Source organism: Pieris brassicae, chromosome 2 (genome assembly GCF_905147105.1).
Source record: "Pieris brassicae chromosome 2, ilPieBrab1.1, whole genome shotgun sequence".
Classification (NCBI taxonomy): Eukaryota; Metazoa; Arthropoda; class Insecta; order Lepidoptera; family Pieridae; genus Pieris; species Pieris brassicae.
Genome location: NC_059666.1, coordinates 11910341 through 11933831, shown reverse-complemented (window position 1 = coordinate 11933831; position 23491 = coordinate 11910341). Strand labels below are relative to the sequence as shown.

Sequence of the window (23491 nt, the reverse complement as noted above, 5' to 3'; positions counted from 1 at the left end):
ACAATTTCGTGGAACTGCCCAGTGGATAGCGCAGAAGCTGGGAGGGATTGAAAAATTGTGGGGAGGATGAGAGACAAGTGGAAGAATTCGGAGAACGGAGTTCGAGTACTAATGCTAAACATTATGACATGGCCTTAATGTAATATAATATAGTACTCGAATACATGCATTTTTTTATATTGATAATGAACCTAGGCGTTGTCCTCGTATGCATACATGTCTGAAGTCAGTTATTTATTCAATAATATGTAATGTTAGAGCTAATTAAATGATAAAAAATTATACACAGCAAAAACAATGTATCAATTTGAAACAGTTTTTATGTGATTGGCAAGTTAGCCTAGACAAATTCTTAACATTTAAAGGCAATATAGATAAATAAGTCATTAAGATCTTAATCATGTTAAATCGCGAAAGCCTGCAAAATACACTCTTTTAGTAACATAGGATGCAAGTTTCAAGCATTATCAACGATGAGAGTCTTTAAGTAGTTGGAAACTTCCGCAAAATTATAAGAAATAGATAAAATGTAGTACAGTTATGTCAAACGCTATCGCGAAGATCAAAGCCTGGTGTAAGCGTTTACAGCATGGAAAACTTGTTATCTCGAAGTCATTAATCATGCCTCCGTTTTGGTACAAGTTACAAGCTACAAGCAAGTGTATATTTAAATTTGTAACGTTTTAAAAAGCTTAAAAAGTGTTGATTAATTATGAAAACTTGGATTTCCTTTAAATAGTAAAATTAATTCTGGTTTTTATTTTTAGGACACGTTCGGCACTACATTTTAAACGATCTAAGCTTTTTTTACTTTTTTAAAATTGGTAAAGGTTTAAAAAGCTAAAAAGTTTGATTTAATTATCTTTGATGTCCCTGTTAATATTAGAATCGTGGCTAATTTTTGGCTCACAATAGAAATGTTACGTAACAATTCGACCTAAAACATTATATTTAAATTATGTTAAAAAAGCACTTCTAATACTGTTTACAATGAATTATAGGGGCAATTGAGAACCAAACAGTTTGGCGAGTTCGGGACTTTTAATGAACTTTAACGACGCAATTGTAAATTAAACATCGTATTGTGGAAACAATAACAAATTATAACTCTCGATAAAACGTAATAGCTATTATATTGATTAACTTATATAAATTTTAAACAGATTTATATTTAAAATTATTAAAAAATAAAATAAAAATTAAAAATTAAATTTATTTAAATTAGTTATTCGTTAACAATATTTATTAATAATCTTCTGGCGAACTTGAAAAGTTTCATTTCAGAGGAAATAAATAGGTTAATTTATAAATATCATCATATTATTTGTACTATACCTAATATTCTTCCTCCTTTATCACAATGATTAAACAAAACACTAAATATAATATCGCTTACGCTTCTGAACCACACCAACCCATTAAATACGAACAAAAACGTATATTCAGATATGAATGAATAGACTTGGAAAACATTTGTAACGTAACACAACTTTTTGCTGTGGCATCTAGCGCAAAAACTTTTATGGTATTATAACAGTATTTGATAAATGCATCTTCTAGAAAAGGCACAACATAATGTTTAATAACAATAAGAATCCAGGGGTATTTCTCAATCCTAAAGGAATTGGACTTCAATTTCTTGCTCTGCTTCATTCATCATATTTTTAGTCTGACTTTTTTCCTGAGATGACATCTGTTTTTAAGGTCTAGGGCCACGTTGGTTACACCATGTGTAGCCAACCATGTGTACCATAACTTGTCTTAGTCTTGGGGTTTAAAAAAAACCCCTGCAAACGGGCAGGACGCTCTTCTGATGTTAAGTGATAATATGGACATTAAAAATGCCAGAGGTCTTACGAATACAATTTCAGCATTTAAAAAAATTGGTACGCTCTAGCCTTCAAATATAATTAGTTTGAAAATACTTCAGCAGGTAGCTGGTTCCACATAGTGGTGGTGCGCGGCAAAAACTGCCTTGAGTAACGCTCAGTTGTGGAACGACGGACGTCGAGGTGATATGGGTGAAATTAAACCGATCAGCTAAAGGTAATAATCCGAGCAAGATACATAAGTGCACAGCCAGGGTCTGAACTCCAGTGCAGATAATCCACCATATACCACTAGAGATTATTTCCTACCTAAGGCTTTATCAAAAACAATTATAAAACCAATCCCGATATTAAAGTCTAGATACGAACTTCAATTTAGTCTGAAAGTTAACCTGCGTGTTATACGGGTGCCAATATCACAACTTCACGATTGACATAAATATAGGAAAACTAAAATCTTTTAACTTCCAGATTTTAAATTGACTTAGAAAAACCGCTTGACACTCTAATATTGAGATCCATTAGTTACAATCAATGTTATAAATAATGTTGTATATTTACAAACAATGTCGTATATTTATAAACAATGTTGTATATTTATAAACAATGTTGTATATTTACAAACAATGTTCTAATTAAGAAAGACTCGATTTAAATGAGTAAAATAAATAAAAATAAATTAGTGGCACTACAAGCGTTTTAGGTCTAGGCCTCAGATTTCTGTATCTGTTTCATGATCATTTGTCTGTCAATAATAATCTAATAGATAAAACACGCTGTGGAGTTTATGGCTCTAAGGCATGCCGGTTTCCTCACTGTATTTTCGTTCGCTATTTGACCGAATGTTGAATGCGCACATAGAAAGGAAATCCATCTGTGCACAGCCGTGAATCGAACCTACGACCTCAGGGAGTCGTAGGCCGCCACTAGGCCAACACTGCTCTTGATTTAAATAAGTATTTCGTTAAAAATTTTGTATGTCCAATTCCTAGTCATGTAAGTCCTTAAAGATAGTACAACCTTTTAAAAGAATTCAAATCCACCAAAAAATGTTTAAGGCTTTCACGCAAGGTACCTCAATACGTTTTATTCAAGCGAGAGGCTGCATTTGAAAACTGAATTTTTTCGTGATTGAATGTTTTTTAGAGCAAAAAAGCTTTCAGGAAAAAGGCTTTGACGCGTAAATATGGGTGTAATGTGGAAAAATTATTTTCAAGAGTAATTGATTACATTTATGTGATGTAAGGTCATGTTTCTGACTGGTATGGGCTGGTACACAAATATATAGAAATCTATTCTATATAAAAATGAGTGCTTCAAGAACTCTATTGGTAAGTGAAAACAAAAATAGAACACAAGAAGAAGAAGTCTTCCATTTATAGAGACTGTAAGTAGCGGTAATGTTTTGTACAGTTTATTATGTTAAATATCCTTCTTAGTAAATAGATATGTAATAAAAAAAGATCTCTACTTTCTAATATGAATTGTAGTCAGTATTAACCGTAGCTCATAGCAGTTCCAACTCACGTTTCGAATGCCGCGTCTCGTTCCGGTAAGTGAAGCCTCTTTTTAAATAAATATATTGAAAAGCCTTAGCCATTAAATTACTTCAGATAATTTAATTATTACTTTTATTCTAAAAAGTAAATTAAGAATCTACACTAACAAAATAAAAATAAAGGGTCACAAACAATTTACAAAAACTTATCACTAGTATAGTGTAATAACTATATTCCCGTTTTGTATGTTTAAATATTTTAAAAACTCACATAAAACGTTAATAGTGTGAGATGCGACGGTTATTTCAGTTAACTGTGTATTGACGCCATGACACACCACTGTCACGGACCGTCGATTCGGCTCCACCACCGCTGTTATGTTTGATGTTGTTATCCAGCCTCCTGAAAAGAAAATCGTATTACGTTTATTAAAAACAGATTTGTAGAAAATAAAAGTTTCAGTTAAAGAACTTGTAGAGCTAATAGAAACTTAACTAGAACCCACTAATATCACGGAAGATTAGTTCCACGTTTTAGGAAACGCGTATTTCAATCGAATATTAAGAAATAAATATGTTATGAACAAAATAAGTGCGTACAAATCATTATAAATTTCACAATATAGAAGAAATATAACGTGTGAAATACCCGCGTTATATGGAGGAATATTCGTGTTATACGTGGGACTGAAATTGCATAATATGAAAATGCGTTATAAGAGTAAGAATAAGAAATGTACAACCTAAGAATAAGGTTGGTATTAGGGCTTTTTTGTTTAGCCCCAAGTATTTTTTTATTTGTTACGTACCCTCAGGCGAGATAACAGTCCGGTTGCTGGCCTCTTTATGATTTTTCCCGAGCACAAGCCATTTAATCTCCGGGGCAGGGTTGGAAGGAGCCGTGGTACATGTGAGTGGTACTGGATCACCCACGCGTGCTTCCGTAGGTCCAGATATAGTCACATGAGCGGGAGCAACTGCAAAGACAAAAACATATTAATACAGAATAGATTTTTTTTATATAACAGGGGGGCAATCGAGCCTGCGGAACGCCCAAAAAGGGCAGTCATCACAGCCCATAAACACCCATTTTTAGTAGATGCGTTGCCGGCCTTTGAGGGTGCAGTTAGTATAGGAGATAGGAGTTAATATAATTCCAATAAGGGGCCATTCAAGTATTACGTAAGCACTTAATTGGTCTTTGATTTTTTTACCTACCCTACCTTTAATTACCCCTACCTTGGCTATGCTTGAAAACTAAATGCATTTTCGAGGATTCCTACAAAAACTTAATACGTTTATGTACTATTATTTTTTAGGGCTTTGCTTGCTTACTTTTGACAATGTGGGATACATTCCCCACATAGCAATCAATCTAATTCAGAAATTTTAATGGTGATATATTATTTACGAAAGTTTTAATTAAACACAGGTGTACATGGGAAATAAGATCCATAGTCCTTCCAGCCTCGCCTTTAGCCTGCCACCACCACGAGCGTAGCGCAGTTGCATTTTAGGAGGCGAATCACGAACAAACTATTAAATTAGATTATGTTCTCCCACAAATTATCTTTTCACATGTAAGCATGTCTTGTCTTATAAATGTTTTTCCTTAGGCAACTCCACTTCAATACAATATAAAGTCTGATCCTAGAAGCTAGACTTGTAGCTACAAGGATGTGCCTATTTTTCAGACGCCCAACTTGGCAACTTAAACAATTTATCAAGCTTCAAGTTTCGAAATTTAAAACTAGTTTCACTATTAGTTAAGCGATTTTCGTTATAATTTATTCCATACCACGTTTTATTTGTATCACTTTCGAAATTTGATTTAATATTAAACAACCCGGTTCTTCCAAGCAACCGGTTTGTTTAATGAATGATAACTGATACGAGTGATATATGTATCAAAAGAAAATATGAGCTATAAACTGACCTATTATTAGTAAAATTTACGACTTAAATAGGAATTAAAACTGGGTTCCAGCTAGTCGTTTCTACTTATTCATATTGATAAGAAAGGCCTTTTTCGGTCAATGTCAGCAAAAAAAAACACTATTTAAGAATCTCAAGTGTGCCTGCATTTCCACCTTTCATGAGATTTTAATACAAATCACTATCAGTTAGGGCAAAACAGGTTCATTATCATTCTGACCACTTGATATATTAAGTAAGAGAAGTCCTGAAGGTTAATTTCGTAAACCGAGGGTGCCAACGAAAACACAAATCAATAGAACAAAATTTAATTAAACACGTTTGAGTCCTAAGACTGGGATATATTTTCTCTATTTCGTCAGGCGATGGAAAATACTTGAAAATATCAAACTACACCTGACGGTGCAAAATAAAAGAAAACTTTCAAACAATTTTCTTTGCAAATCGCGAGCCGAGTTCGTCAAAGAGCAACACAAACAAAACGGGGAATAATTCCTAAGTTAAACAGAAAAAGGACAAAGTGAAGATCCTAAAGGCCCTTTGACTAGTGAGCCGCAGTTGAAAGTATTTTTTAAGGATTCAATGTTATTTACTGACGGAGTTGCGTTAATAAACGATAAGATGGCAGAGTGTGGTACAAGGGAAAGGAATATCACCTATTTTTTTTATTTAACAGGAGGCAAACGGGCTCACCTGGAGTTAAGTGATACCGCCGCCAATGGACACTTACATTGCCAGGAGGCTTGCAAGTACGTTGCCGGCCTTTTAAGAATTGGTAAGCTATTTTCTTGAAGGACCCTAAGTCGAATTGGTTCGGAAATACTTTAGTGTACAGTTTGTTTCAACTAGTGCTGGTGCGCGGTAAAAATTACCTTAAGAAACGCGCAGTTGTGGAACGATAGCCGACACCGTCGAGGTGTTACAGGTATTAGTCCGAACAACTTCTCTGAATACTCTCCAAGGTAAATATGCTGTAGAAGATGCAGAGAGATCCCACATCTCCATGCAACGCCTTGGCGTTGATCTCTTGATATCAAGCCGCTCGGAAAGTGATTGGTCGTCGATGATTTGAATAGGTGACAACAGTACTCCATGTGGGGCCGAATTTGCACTTAATAGAGCTGCAAGCGGTGGCCCGGAGAGATGTACCGTCTTTCCTTGCTGAGCACACCAAGCTTCTTAGAGGCTAACTCAGCCTGTCCTTTCAAATGGAGAAAATGAACCTCATTCATATGTCAACGCCTAGTATTCTGATGCTAGCTGAGGCTTTACGGAGAGTGTCTTCGAAGAGAGAAGTAGCGACAAAGGGTGTTTTTTAAGCGGAAAACGTGCAAACTTGTGTCTTATTGGGATTAAATTGGACTAGGTTAAGTCTACCCCAGTCCGAGACTCCACGTAGCAGAGTGAGCCAACGGATAAAGTCGTGAAAGCCAAGATTAAATGATCTTGTCAATCATAAGTTTAGATCTTCGTTATACGGTATACAGAAATGAACATATTCACGAGTAACTGCCGTCTGTAGCCGTCAACAAACTTTGTATTTTTAATACTTTTTCGAACATATAATTCTAAGTACGTTACGTCCCATCACTAGATTCTTATTCATATGTAAATGTGTATAACTTGTACCACATCACATAGAAATCACTTCACATTTGACTACACTTGAGTCTGATAGGGTTATTTTGTCAAAGGATTACGTAATTCTGTAGAGAACGCGATGTCGTCAACATATTTCAGTTTAATTTAAAATAAATACCATTAATAGCTCTTAAACAAAATTTCCTCCCACGTCTTGAAATAAACCTTTTAATGCTTCCACTCTGCTTATTAAATTTTAGTTAAGCAATTAAGTTTAGAACCCAACTAAAAATAATAATAGATAGGTTTGAAGAATAAAATAATAAAGTTACTTAACAAGTATTGTAAATATAACTTTAAATTCTCAATTCGTTTGATCTAGAAATAATCTGATAGTTTTTAAAACCTATACGCAGTAAAATACTATCTATGGTTTTCTTTATGAAATTCTGAATAATTTCGAAAAATAAAACATACCAAACTCCATATATATATTAAGAGGTTCACTAGAAGATTTACCAAAACCTATTCATAATTTCATACATATATGCCACCCATTTTCTTTTTTTCTTTGCATATCCAATATTGTAAATCTGTATGGGATTTGGTATCACATTTTTAATAAGCAAGTAGGTTTAAGTGAACCATCGTGAACAAGTAGGATACCTACTTGTTCACGATGGTTCCCTTTTCCCATAAAATAAATCCATGCCATATTCTTTGAAATATTAGTGTCTATACTTACATAATACAGTGAGATCGATTTCAGCTTTCAAGGTGTTGCTGATCATAATGTTCTTAGCTTCACACGTGTATCGAGCCTTATTGTCGGACGCGTCAGCCTTAAATGACAGGACGTTCTCCGACATACGACCGCTCGTTCTGAAAATGATTTTAAATTGATCAATTCATTAATAATAATAATAAAAGCTTTATTCATGACAGAAATAGGTTGCGACAAAAAACATTTATCACTAGTCCCCACTAGTGGGTAACTAGACAACAATTATTCCGTGGTGCATGGTACACGAGTCAAACTAAACGAAATAAATTGATTTTGTGTCACAACTTATCAAACATTGGTCAAGTGTGGTGTGTGTGTGTATGCATTTGAGAGTGTCACTGAGAGAATCGTGATGTTTTATATTAAAACGTCTACTTAAAACAATGTTTGCACCATGATATTTTGATTTCCTGTTAGCCTATAAGAATAGGCTAAATCAAAACCTAACCTAAACTTAAATATTGAAAACATTTCCAAAGCGCGATATCGTCGTCTCCCTCTAACTCAATTACATCCAGCTCAGGTGGGCCTCGGCCCATCTAAAGTTAACCAACTTAATAATTTCGAGTGAGCTCCCACAAATACCGCCCTAACGATATCAAATATGAAACTATCTCGGATGGTGCGGTTTTGTGGTGTGTACCTATGTCATAGTAAAAATTTATAGCGTATCAGAATTGGGGTCAAATATGCGTAATCATAACATATTTGCGTTTATTTTTAAGCTACTATTTTCTAACTTTATATTTACTCCGCTAGACTGGGACAGATGATATTTTGACAAACGTTTGTATTATGCTATTAAATTATCAGTTATTATCGCGAAAAATTTATGAAACTCAGTAAAACGTCTAAGAACAATAGTTGCTATTCTTATATTGTCTTTTATTAGTGAATGTACATTTTAATGTGAATTTCTAGAAGAAAATCGCGTCAAGCAACTATCTATAATAAATCACTTCAAATGTAAAAACAGTTTGTTATACATAGATTGAAAAAAATATAATTTGTACGCATGTTAATTTGGTAAAGATTTATTTAAAAATACGATTTTATAATTAAACTCTTTTACAAAAGCAGTCTTCAGGAATAACAGACAAGGTTACGATTTACGTCATAATTTAAATCCGAGTTACGTACTTAAACGCCGCGTTTAAGTGGACTTTAATAAAATATCCCGAGCTTAAGCTAGCTTTAATAGTTTAAAATTTTTCATCATTACAAACAAAAACTATCGCAAAAAAACTTGTAATCCAGGAAAAAGTTAGAACTTTTAAAGCGGTATGAATGTAAAATTGTTTTCAAGAATTTTTACCGCAATTATTCTCTTCAAAACTAACTTTGTCTGCGGTGTTGCTTGCAATTAATGCGAAAATACATACAAAGGGAGCTTAATCCTTTATTTTATTTTTAATACATGCATTATGCGTTATTTAGCCTTAAATTGAATATGATTTATTAAAAACAGATATACATATTTCCTAACATATTTCAAGTTCTAAGTTTGGCTTAAGGTAGTTTATAAGTAGATTCGGTTGTTGGCATTGTGCTTTGATTACTGAATACTGCTGTGTGTCCAGACACCAAGGTTAAACCTAGTGTTGTTTTGGTATCAAATAAAAAATATACACTTTAGTATTTTTAGTAAAATACTGTTTATCACAGATTCTCATTCTTTCTTTGGTTGGACGACTAGACTACCTGCCTACAGAAATTTCTTTTAAACCGTTAGTGAAGTTGCAGTGATATATTTATATGTGCTTTAGTGTTCCATATAAAACATAAAAATCACCAGACTAATTGAATAAAAAAATTACTGTGCACAAGTGTATGCGCAGAGACAGGCCTGTTTTTTGTTATTCGCAAAGAAATATCGTAATATAAGGCGCAGAGCCAAAAGCTTATTTTACTCTATTTTACTCAAAAGCTTACCCGGTGTTGTAAAGAAAAAAAAAAGTTGTTAAAAACGAGACTCTTTTTTATTTAATAACAATAATTATAATCCGGTATGTGAACCGTAGACTTTACGATCAGCAATTAAACATGTGGACTAGTAGGTTAATGTTACAGGAATCTGGTTAAAATACGAGAGAGACCCACGACTCTCTAATAGGTAAACTAAGCCTAAGACGTTACCAATAATGATCAGCCCAACGTATTGGCAGTTATTAGGTCAATTAATTGCAGTACATGTGTCAGTGCTTAGTGTTGCCAGCCGTAATAGAGTCCTACCGGACGTTGGCAACACTGGAACATGTGTTAATTGTGGTCACATTGTTAGTATATACTAGATATATGAGGGTGATCATTTTCGATTACATTTTGTGGTATATTTATTGGTTAATACTGGGACATTTAGTACCCCAAGATGCATTATATTTTGGAATATTGTAGAAAATTAATTGATATATCGTTTGCATTTAAGATACTTATAAATCAGGTTTATTACCCAAATATTTAAAATAGTTTAAAATTCGTGTTCCCTCCGGATACTCCAGGCATGACAATGTCAAATGCACTTTGCATAGACGAGTCGTACAGATTCTCAATGGCATAGTTAAACTATATATAGCCCGTCGTTATATTGGAAGCAACAACGATGTGTGCAAATATATAAACGTGTGGTTAAATAATAATTGACCTTTTACGGATATCCAAGAAAAAGTTATAGTATATCATTAGTCATACAATTGCACTACACTTATAAGCTTAGGTCATGCGAAGTTAACAATGCAGAAAAATAGTGCTTTCAACGATACTAAGTGACCATTACTCTAACTTTCCCAGGTTAACTTTTAAAGTGGCATTAAATGCAATTTGTTTCCCTTACTTTTCTAGAACTAAGTGTATCAACTAACTTTATTAATATATAATTAATTTAATAAAAACATTATTTTTAACACATTTGAATACGAATTTGTCTCAGGTGCGTTTACGCAGACAAATGCAGGCACCAGCATTTTTTAATCGTTATTTGCACACTATAAATGTGATTGGTTTATTAAACATAACCTAAAATTCAAAAAGAACTTTTTTTCGCGATTACAGTATAGATAAACACAGATCACATGTCGTGATTGTCATTTATACCATGTATTTTACATATCAAATGAGAGCTGACTGGTTCAAGTACGAAATGGTTGTTCCATAAATTTAAATCCATACTTGTAAGATAATTTTCTTCAAATTAAAGCTAAGCATAAATGCCTCGTTACATAAGACGTTTTAAGAATATAATACACTATGACATAATTAAAAGCGGGCAAAAATAATAGAACGTACATTAATGTTCAGCACACTGTAAACATCTTAGTGCATAAGAGTTATCACATTTTTAAATAAAAGATGTTTTAAAAGTGTCTTTTATTTTGCCACTAATAGTCGTAGAGGGTTATAAAATATGTACGATGACTATGTTTGGTTCGGGATGAGGATATTTTCAATAATATCAAATAAGGTTATGTTGCCTTACCTCCTTAATGTTGTTAGCACGAGTACTTTATAAATGCAATGTTTTATTCTAAAACTAAGCAATAATTTCTCGTTAAGATAGATTGATAGTATTTTATAACAAATATAAGCAACATTATATATATGTATATATAATGTTTATAAAACACAGCCTAAGAACTTATTAAGAATGAATATATATATATATATATAAACGTGTATTATAAACATTATCAATTTAACCAATTTTACACTTAAGGTACATTATGGTTTAATTAATTGTAATTAATACGGTTTTAAGGTTTAAAAAAGTCCCACAATTCCCCAATCCAAAGCCACCCTACCGAGTGGACGGTTGCAAGAGCTACACGATAGAAGCATTACTGCAAGACTAGAGAATTCATTTAAAAATGTCTCATATAAGACCAAATTGTTTGAACTATTTCTCTTTATTCAAGCTGTCTCAGTCCAGTTTAATCATTTGAATGGCTATTGTTTTCAACATCGCAAATATCGTGAAACATTCTGGTCCTAGACAATGTGAATGTGTTAATATAAATGTCGATGGTGTTTACTATTTATATAAACATAGTGCTATGTTTCAAGCAAACAAAACTCGCAAACCTTGGCATTGCCTTACTGAAATGCGTATAAATATAATGAAATAAATATGTCTCTTATTTATTGACTCTTGATTATACTGTGAAGGCTAACATCGTGAGAAATGTCTTAGACAAAAAGCTACGTGTGTATACCTACACCTACTAAAGATAAATGGTAAAAAAATAGATTAAATATCCCCATAAATGGTCACAGAATTAATATTTCGAATTCCGAATCGTGTTTCGCATAAGTTTCCTAGCTATTATTATTAATATTCTACTACAAATAGAAAATAATATCTTAAACAGAGATATCATACGACACCCGCTGCCGCTCGTTTCTCGGTCCTCATCATTATAAATTTCCTCTTAAATTTTCCGGCGCGTTATTTATTACTTAATCTCGACGCCTCGCGAATGTTTTTAAGAGTTAACCGGCGAGATATAATTCCGTGAAGAATTGCCACGTCCTCCCGTTTCATATTAACTTGCTATTGTCTCTTCAATTTCGGGAACATCTGTTCGTATGACTACTACGCTAGGTAATAATTTGAATAATAGTAGAAATTTATAATAATAATCGCAAATGTTGTACTATTAAAAAGTTTCAATAAAACCGTGTGTTCAAACCACTATACTACTATATTTATTTCGTAGTCCTATCATAAAAATATATATAATAACAAACAATGACACATAAAATATAGCCAGTGATGGGATAACATAATTTACCTACAAAAAGGTTCAACCATTTACAAAAGGGAAATAACAATAAAAAATATTCAGTACATTTAACTAAGTGGTACCTAATTTGGCTGTGTTGTGTGATGGTGTAAAAGTGAGTAGTGAGTACGTGAAGGTGTATGTGGGGTATGCTCATGATGCAGGTGATTTAGCGCTATGAATATGTTTTATATATATATGTATATAAACTACAGTCTATTATATAAGGAAATTAACGCACGCAATTTTTAGTGTTACCTCTATAGGATATATTGACTAAATGATATACACTTAAGCACGTTTCTATTCGGAAAGATACAACATTATTAAGTAGAAAATCTTTTGTTAGCAGTTAGTTTCTGCTCCACCTGTGTGTGCAATAAATAATAGACAATACATAGCTAGCTTGTTTATGTACATTTAACAATACATAAATCAAACAAATCGTAAAGTAATCTTAGCCGTGAAATCTATAGGAATACGAAGCGGAAATTAATTGAATGAAATAAAAAGAAGCCATTCAACTAATTGGAGTGAACTTTGAAAAGTTCAAAGCCCGGTCTCAAACCGACTCTTTCGTTCGTTTGACGATTCGCTCAATTTCGTTCGCGTGTAGATTTACAAGGAAAATATTTCTCCCTTTTACTTTATATCGCGTTAAGCTGGTCTAAGGTATAATAGGCGATCCGAGCGACTTTATGTCATAAATTACGCTTCAAAAGGCACAAAATTGATTTTGTTAAATTTAAATCATTATCTAATTGCTCCTAGGTACGTTCAGGATATTATGTTATAAGCCTCAAAGTCCTATTATGCACGGGAATTCATCTGATCATACCAATTTGAAACGATTATTATTTCGCCTGAAAGCATACACCGATCATGCCGCAGGAGTAAAAATACTTTATTGTATAATACTTAATACATATTCATTTGTTTTCAATACATATATATACAATAACATAAACAATACATATAAATACATATTCAAAATCAAATGTATCGTACATAAATAAAGCAAATAAACGGTTAGTTATTGTTTTTTGTTATATAAATTTATATTACCTACAATTACATCTAAATTTATAAACGAAATCATTTTTAACATAGCTTTAAATTTAATTAATAATGTAGTAATGTTACGAATTCTTGAAAGTAATCTATTATTTATGGTTTAATTTTATAAAACTAAATTGTGGGGCCGTTAGACCTCTTTGACAATTCAATCGAAGGGTGAAAATCTGCCAATCTCGGAATTATTCCAGATTATTATTTAATCAATTAACGTCTAAAATTCGTAATATTACCGTGTTTAACCAAATCAAAAGGTCACTAAAGATACATATCAGGATGAGCCTAGTAGTATGTCTGTATCTCGTTCGTATATATTAAGTTTCTCATGTAAAAAACGATTTTTTTTTGTGATGCGAAATAAAGTTCTTTAAACATTATAATTATAATTTTGTATACGATTTATGTAATTCTAAAGACTCATTTTGTCAATGACCAGTTGTCATTAAAAAATTGGCATAGTCACAGTCGCTTTAAACCATTTAAGATGTCTGTCAAAATCGTCTCTCCCATAACTTGGGCTATATAAATATAATCCTAGCGCTTGTGTCTGAAAGTGGATCGTCGCGTATCCTATATCGTTTTGATATGAATTAAAGATATAGTAACGCAATCTGGCTTACGAAAAGCTTTAGATTATCCAAATAGCAAAAATACGTCAAACATAAAAACCGTAGTATTTCCTTTTTGTTAGAAATGTTTTCTTTGTTGTTTAAAATGCTCTAAGAATAATAACGAACAATAAACTAATATCAGTCGCGCCTACAACCGCATATGTGGTTAAGCCTCTATTTGTATTGAATTTTTTTAAAAGATAATGCAGTTTTGGTAATCAGCCTCCTTTGCCTGGCAAACGTTGTCGATTTTTCGACACGTGTCAGTCACCTGGCGATGTTTGTCTTCGCCGTACCGGCAAGTATTATTGGCCCACATAGATAGAAAAGCTAAAAAGTCCATTATCTTCATACCATTGGACTATATTATATACAGTGGAATGTTAGTCAAATGTGTTATTTTAACTTTTCAAATCTATCAAAAATCAACTTTATAAATTCAAAATCGTAATATAAAATACATCAGAAGCAAAATCCACCTCGCCACTTTTTACATCGTAAATCGTCGCATAAAAAGCCGTGACATAGTGATTAATGATGTCAGGATTAGGGGGCGCGAGGGTCGTCGGTTCGATTCCGGGGTTAAGCTGACTGAGACCGTAAACGTCTTATACGTGATAAGACGTGTGAACTATTTTCCTTTTGGCATTTAAATATAGTGTGGGAGTTTTTATATTGTATCGTTGAAATTTGTTGAAGGCTTTGAAGGAGATATTAAGCTGTCTACCTGGCAAGATGAGGGTAATCATGTGCATGTATACCAACGAATTTTATACTATTTTTAATACGCTTCCCACTTAACACACTTATTTTCGCAAGGTTAAAGAAAAAGGTTGTTGTGTACAAATTTTACTATATTCTCTCGGATATCAACACGATGCAGATGAACTGGCATTTGATTAGAACTCTTTTATTTTCAGTTCTTTTTCATTAACTACGGTTCGCAATGGCATTCATCGGGGGATACCCTGTATAAAGTCCTTAAGGGTTAAGTAATTAAGATTTAATCGTCATACCCACAAACAAAGTCGGAAACGCTTTGAATAAAACTTGTTCAAACGTTGAATGCCTTATGAGCGTGTGTGCTTGTAAACTTCGCTGTGGAAATTCTAATAGCGATCATATTTAATATTAAAAGAGCTAAAACACTGGGTGATGATTATAACCAGCAACGTTGGAAGGGTGTGTCGCCAGCGTTAAAGGATATGGTACGATATTTTCTTGTAGGGGCTCTAATTCGTATCGGTTCTCAATATAAAGATCCACGATAAAAAAATGCCTTAGAGAACTCTCCGTGTAAATACGAAACAATAGTAATTAAATAGATAAAAATGTGTTTATTTATTATAATAATATTTGGAATAATCTTTTCAGTAAAAAATACCTGTGTCCCAGTTTACGAACTTAATATTTTAAAAAAATCCATGGCGTTACAACCTTTTTAGGTCTGGGACTTGGATTTCTGTAACTGTTTCATGATCATTTGTTAATCGAATAGTTAATCAAGTAGGGGATCAGCTTCCTGTGGCCGACATACGCCGCCTTTAGGCCTAAGTCATGCCGGTTTCCTAACGATATTTTCCTTTACCGTTCGAGCTAATGTTAAATGCGAACATAGAAAGAAAATCCATTGGTCCACAGCCGGGGATCGAACCTACGACCTCAGGGATGAGAGTCACACGCTGTAGCCACTAGGCCAACACTGCTCTATTTTTGTAAAAGCTAATTAGAATATTAACAAAACCATGAACGCGTAACAATACCATGAAAAGTGTTGCTTTGTCTTCCACTATTTCACTTGACAGATAAAAAGAAATTATTGAAAAAATAAGAGAAACATTTTCATTATTGTAACAAATAAATAGATATATTTTTGTGGTTATATACAAAGACATTGGCAATGCAATCACCAAATTGCAATACACTGCAGTAATTGAAAATTCGTTTTGCCGGTAGTTATAACTATCCCAAATAAACGTTGCATTGGCTTTGATAAAATTGTCCGCTAGAATACATCACTATGCCATATCGATTATCGATATCGACAATGGACCGACGACATTTTTACGAGCTTCCTGTCGAACGTTTAACACTATATTTGAATTTTCTTTTGAGGATATGAATTTTAAGATGGAAGATATCGCTAACTTGGTCTCCCACTTAGACATTGACTTACTAAAACCTACAAACTTTTAATATATTTCGGTTGAGACTGGATACTGACCGTAAAATTAATATTGGTACCAGGTACTTGAATTGCTTAGTAGCAGAAATATAATTAACAGTGTTTCGAAAAAATGGCCAGTAAGGTGTTTAGGTAAAGGGGATATAAGCTACGCTACATAATATCTGGTAACTTTTAGACGGTTCGAGCTAGACTACTACGCCCCTGTATTAGGCGTGAATTAAACTTAGTACCGTTACCATGGTTACGATCTTATTACCATACTAACGGATCCGACAGAAGTTGTTCTATACACACGTCTTACATACTAAACTAAAATCTGAAAGAAAACAATTTTTGAACCGGATTAAAGCTATTTGTATTATTATAAACTTATAGTTATTTACATAATTTTAAATTTAAATTTTTCCGACGTTGTGTTATCTGTATTTATTTCCCCGGAGTTGGTATCGACTAAAATACAGATAACACAACTTTCTCTACAGCTGTGATACTTTCGACATTCAACACCTTTTGTCTTCAGTCCCGTGACTACGCACGCTGTGAAGCACACAAAATTTAAATTTAAAATTATGTAAATAATTATAAGTTTATAATAATACAAATAGCTTTAATCCGGTTAAAAAATTGTTTTCTTTCAATCTGTAAAAGCTATGTTAACCAAAGACAATACTATAAACTAAAATCTAATAATCATCCACGACTCCATTTGAACAGACAAAAAAATTCATCATAATCTGTCCATCCGTTTAGGAGTTTAATTACGAACACATGCACAGAAGATTTATAAATATACCGGCTGTTTATTTGCTGTTTAAATAAAGAGTGTTAGTGTTACTAGTTACCGACTGCAGCTACATCAGCTGGGTTGATTTATGAATCAAAACCATCCAGGGCAAAAAAAAATCATTCAAATCGGTCCAGCCGGGTATAATAATCCGCTATAATACGGCCGCTTAACTTTACACTGAATTTCCCAAGTCAGACACAAAAGTTTCCGTTAGTATCTTATATCACATTTAATAGGGTTGAACCGTAGAAAATCGACAACTATAAACATCTTGTTAAGAGGAAAAATCACGAAAACACCATCAATATCCCCGCGAACGAGAAATTTATTATGCAATAAAAGTAATTTATAAAAAACGTAATAAAACCGAGTTATATAGTACGAGATCAGACATCGTTGATTTTAATCAAATGCAATTTATCAATATTTTGATAGGATCATGAGTTCTGTAGTTGAATGTAGTAAATATACGTAGAGAGAACAAGAAAGCACATACTTTAAACATATTTAGTTGATCTACCTAGCCACTCACAGCTTGGTTAACCAAGGGTCTTACTAAGGGGTTAGGCTCTATGTATATAATTAAAAAAAATAACTTTAGAAAATAATAGAAAGGTCCGATGTCGACGTGCAATTCTTTTAATTAAGTTCTCATATAAAATATTTTTGTTTGAAAGTGTTTTTTTTCTGAATAAAATTAAAACAAATCCTAAAAATATAAACGTATATTGAAGTATTGGAAGTCCGACTGTGGGATCTTAGACTAATACGAAAAGTAATAAAAGTCACTCTCCGCCGAATAAATTTTCCTACGGGTCATTCTAATTTCCTTGGTTCGATATCTTTATAATATTCTTTCGTTTTTCACCGAATCACGGATAATGGGAATTATGTCTGATGCTTTTCTAACAGATTCTAATATATTCTATTCATTAAATAGGTATACAAACAGTTATTTAATAATATTGGTGTCTCTGGATATGTGGTTAACGTACTTTCCACCTGCAACGTTCAGGCAAACCCTGAATTCGTTTGATACGTCAACACAATGAATATTATATATTCAAAATCCACAATTTTGAGTAACGCATATTCGCGCTTATAATCTTCAATTACCAGGCTATAAGTAAAATTTAATTGAATGATCAGTCGTATAGGGTAGGGTCACTTAAAATAGGAAATTCGAAACAAATTAATTCCCATAGTTAATAATTGGGGTCGGAAATGAACGGTTGCCGGGGTAACGAGACTCCAAAACTTGGTCTGAGTAACCTTAAATACGAAATGATGTAGTAATAATGTACTAATTTATAAGCAATATCCTTGTTTCATTAATTTAGATATAATGCAAAGTGCAGCACCACAGAAGTTTTCTAACGTTATTAAATAAGTTGGGAGGTGATCCTCCTTCAATAATTATAATGGGTAAAATTCAGGGTAAACGGCTTGGTGGTAGAAGGATGAAAACATGGCTTCACAGCGTTAGGGACAGAACGGATTGACACTACGGAAGAGTTGCTGCATCTGGTGAAGCGTTCACGAGACTGACGGCCAACCTCCAGTAATGGAGAAGAAAACGAATACGAGAACGATACACCAAAAGAATACGAAGCACAAGGTTTTAAGAATATTTATATGACATGATATCAAAATATAATGAGCGGAAAAGGAACCATTATGCTTATGTATTACCACTACTTTCGTTGTAAATAGCTATACTACAGATATAATGACGTATATAGTTCGTAAAACAAGACCCTTAATTAACGTCCAGTATATAATAACAAGTAATGTAACGACTCGTAATAACTACGAATGGTACAATAGAAAAACGCCTCGTCCCACCCCTTTACAGCGCACATGACGGCTGTCATTCAGTGTCACGCTCCCGAATAACGTTATTATTGGCTCGGATTTGCGAAGGTTTTCCCTTTGCGTCGGAGAGCATTATTTATCCCTTTAACCCAATATTGGGATCGGCAATCCCTCTGTCTAGATTTATGCCGAAATCTATTTTCTCTATGATGACATTTATTTGAGCCTTTTTCAGCTGACAATACAAACGAGCTGTTTTTCTGCGAAACAGGTAAAGCTCCACCCATTCACAACATGGCAACTACTTTTGTTAAAAAACTTTATAGATTATTACTTGGTTTTGTCCTCAGTTTCGTCCAAGAGGATTTCGAATTCTGGCAAGCTTTATTCCATCGAACATAACATTATATGTCGATTAATTAGGAACCCTTAGGAACACACTTAGCGTTCATAGGGACAGACGCGACCAGGAACTTATTGTATTATATGTAACCAGAATCACTATACTTATAATTTTTTTATAGAAGAGGGCAAATGCAAACGAGCCTACGAAACGCCCAAAAAGGGCAGTCATCGCAGCCCATTTTGGGCGCACCCACACCAATTTTTTGTGGGTGCGTTGCCGGACTTTGACGGGTGAGGGTATACCAGGAGAACATAGTTCGCAAAATTAAGTGTCCTGCCATCACGGTGATGCTGATGAAATGTTGAATGGATACGGCTACCACGGTGTTGAAACTAGGCAGGAGGGATCAACCCCTACTCTTCAGAACACTCTCCATAGTACACTTTGTAGAATACACATAGGGACCCAATATCTTTGAGTAGAGAGACAGAATCAAACCGATCGGTAAAACATAGGAAATTTATAAATCGACAAGACCTTCGCTGAATTTGGACAAAAAGAATAAGCTGGGAGCCAGAGATGTAAGCAGTATTGCATATGAGGAAAAATAGAGAACTCCCATTTACGAATCTGTTCCAATAAATCAAATAGTTACAATGAAAAGTTCAACAACCTGCAATATATCTCCGTAAATCAGATTCTTCCTCCGAATACCAATTCTATCCTTTGTTTTTTATCATAACTTATAACGAAAGCAGGTGAACAATATAATATTATTGTTACCATTCCCTGTCTAGTGTTGTACTTTCGCTTATCGACTATCGATTAAACTATTCCGGACGCAATCGACTCGTTATTGTACGCTCGATTTGTTTGAAATTCGACTTGAAAGGGGTTGAAGAAATTGTTTGAGTTCGCTATTTGAATTGCGATCGCTGGTAATGATATGATTTAAGATGGAGCAGTGAATGGGTTGCTTTATTTTTAATTAGGGTCCAGCTTTTCGTATAATGCTCGCGTTAATTAGCTAAATGCAAAGTTTTTATATACTCCTAGGTTTTTAAGTGCCTCGTATTGTAAATTGGATCTATTGATAATTTCTTTTAAATCGTAATAAGGGTTTAACAGTGTACCACTCATAACACGGTACTCTCATTACGCATTTTCATACTACGCGATTTCAGTACCACGTATAAGTATTCCCCTATATAACGAATTATATTTCTGCACTGTAACACGTACGCACTTATTTCGTTCATAATATAATTTATTTTAATCCCCTTTAACGAGAAAAGTTAAACGTGAACCATTTGTGCATAATGCGTTATATGGCCATACAAGCGCGTTATACGAGAACACTCCTACAAGCGTTTCCTAAAACGCGGAACTAATCTGCCTTGTTATAGGAGGTTTTACTGTATTTGTTTTATTTATTAACAAAATATAATTGGTTATATATTATTTTTCACAATATATTTGTTGCGGGTATTTTTAACAAAAAGAACATATGAAAATCAAAAACTAGAATAATAAAGAATACAAATTTAATATTTAAATAATACGTAAGATGTTATAGTGCATCACTATCCGATATGCATTTATCGCATAAATCAGCTACTGGTGCCGTTATGCAGATATTAATACAATTTCATAAGTGATGTCCATAAACAAATTTTTATCGATAGTCATGTCACCCTTATCGATTAACATTGCCTTTTGTAAAAATCTTAATAATAATTACAGATAGAAGATAAAAATCTATTTAATTCTTAATTAAAATGATGTTCATCTTAACCTATACTTACATATTATATAATGAGGTACTTCTACCGTGTCGGTACGAAAACAATCCGATGATTGAAAAAGATGGTCGTTTGTTAGACTGAACCAATTGTTAACAGATTAAAGCAATATTTATACTTGCAATTGATTAACAAATATTTTAAACAGCTACGGTATAACAAAAACAATGATATAAAACTATCTAAAAACAGTTTAGTCCCAAATATTAATTCTCATTTCTTTTGCCAAAATGAAATTGAAATAAGCAAAATTTTCAATTAAGCAAACGTCAAGAAAATATAAACGTAATTGTGCCCAATTATCAAAAGTCTAGCGTTGATTTAGAAAATTAATATAAAATACTGCTTATAGTGATATTTTATTAAAATATATGAATTAATAAACGGTTATTGACCGGTGTAACTTTCATTAATTAAGGTCGTACCCAAGAGACCAATTATAGTTGATTAAACTATATTTGTTTTTATATGCGATACCTTTCTTTGGCCAAATTAAACGTTAAATATTCAGAGGTATTTTGGATGTGCTACATTTTCATTATAAAATACGGTGGTACTCTGAGTTGTCGAGTAAGATGAGATGGTGATGATGAGAAATTAAAAAAGTAAGATAGCATTAAAAATATTCACAGGCACTGAAGTATGATACGTTTATTTAAAAGTATATAAAGTTTTACTTCCTTAATCAAGCTTTATATTCCGTACCTTTATTGTACTGATCCTAAGTAATTTTATATTTTGATGCTTTGTTTCAATTCAAATAAAATATACCAGATTTTTATATAGCGTCACATAATTAAGGTCTTTATCTTTCAGCTCTTAAACTTAAACCAGCAATGACAATAATATTTTGCTTGAATTAATATTTTTATATGTGGGAGAATTTAATTTCTTTAATAACTTCAGAAGTCAAGAAGGACATCGACAACCACAGCACATCATTATTCCTACTACATAAATCATGGAGACATACGCCCTATCTGTTCTCAGCTTAATACGATCCCCGAAACGTCTGGGAGGGGTTAGGGGGTTAAGAGGGGTACAACGGGGGTTTTTATTCGTTATAAGCAAAAACGGAGAAGTTTTGATAGGGTATTCCGCCTGGATAGATCTGCTTTTGACTTTTAATTTGAGTTTTTGTAATTGCGGTTTCGATTCATGTTTTAATTGACGCTGCATCGGTTTATCTTTTTACGTAAGTTCTGCTGTGGATATTCGAATATGTTAATGTATATAACATTTATTTAAATGGGGTTTACTGGTAAATTAAGACAACAGAATGGAGGAGATCACCCTGGGGAAGAAGAGTGGGCAAGCCAAGAAGGTAGGCTGATGACTTGCTATAGATGCTTGCAGGACTGGCAATGATGGAGACATGTGGTAAGTGTTGTATGTGTAAGAGTGTGGGAAGAGGGGTCCATATCCTCAGATGACTAACATATTACTACTAACATTTAGCTATAAGTAAATACTTACAACATTTGAAATGGATTTTAATTATATGGAAACAAAAAAGGCTTTATTATTATATAAATCTCGTACATACCCTGACTTTTACACCACCACACAACACAGCCAAATTGAATAATTTTATCCCTTTTGTTAATATTTGAACCTTTTTTTGTTAGTATAGTAGTTTATTAAGAAATAAATAATTGGTAAATACCAATTAACGTATGCCTTATTAGAAATAATATTAGAAAAATTTATTTTTTTGGTATATCTTATAGTTCTGAGTATTTATGTTAAATTCGTTTGTGTCGAATATATAAATAAGCTAGTAAATTACTTCACCAATTGAAGGCTCTTCTACTGTAATTTAAAAGTATTTTGAAAGTTTCCTCAAATGATCCATGTTTCATAAAAATATCACACCTGACGTCTTTCAAAAAATAAAATTTGTAGGGTTTATTAACCGGGGTTATATTAACTCTAAAGTGAAAGGTGTCCTTTCTGATCTTTAGAAATATTTATCTATAAATATAATTAATTAGTAGATTATACATATCATTAATAGTTAATAAACTTACCTGTAAGCCATTCTGATTTGTTCGCCATTTTTATACCAGATGAGCTGAGCTGGTGGGTTACCGCCTCGACTTCTGCAGACCAGCTCTAGGCTTTGCCCACGTCTCACGGTCTCACCTTCCGCGTAACCTTCAATATAGGGGGCGCCAGGAGGATCTGAAAAATGAAAGGTTTACTTATCTACTCACACTTATTTGCAGATAATAACAATTTATAGAGTATAAAAAGTATATAGTTCAACGGGCGGCCCTATCGCTATTCAGCGACCTTTTAGATAAAGCTCTTATTTTCTACTACTACTATCATCATGAAGTTTATTGTAAACACGAAATAGTAAAAATCTCCACTATTTAATTTTACATTTTATGATAAACACCCGTCTTCGATGGAACACTAAGTCAAGAATGATAAAAGTGATTGCCAACCAATAAAACATAT

The 23491-nt window shown here is 33.2% G+C and overlaps 1 protein-coding gene across 2 annotated transcripts in view; it reads right to left on the bottom strand.

The window, feature by feature from the left end:
- LOC123720382 (nephrin) overlaps window positions 1-23491 on the bottom strand; it is a 138142-nt gene that overhangs the window by 23050 nt on the left and 91601 nt on the right. For both annotated transcript variants that reach the window (XM_045676968.1, XM_045676967.1), the window contains exons 8-11: window positions 23056-23209; window positions 7589-7725; window positions 4137-4304; window positions 3599-3730 (exon numbers count right to left, since the gene is read on the bottom strand). In XM_045676968.1, the coding sequence (XP_045532924.1) occupies window positions 3599-3730; window positions 4137-4304; window positions 7589-7725; window positions 23056-23209 (591 nt within the window). The remainder of the gene's footprint in view (window positions 1-3598; window positions 3731-4136; window positions 4305-7588; window positions 7726-23055; window positions 23210-23491) is intronic.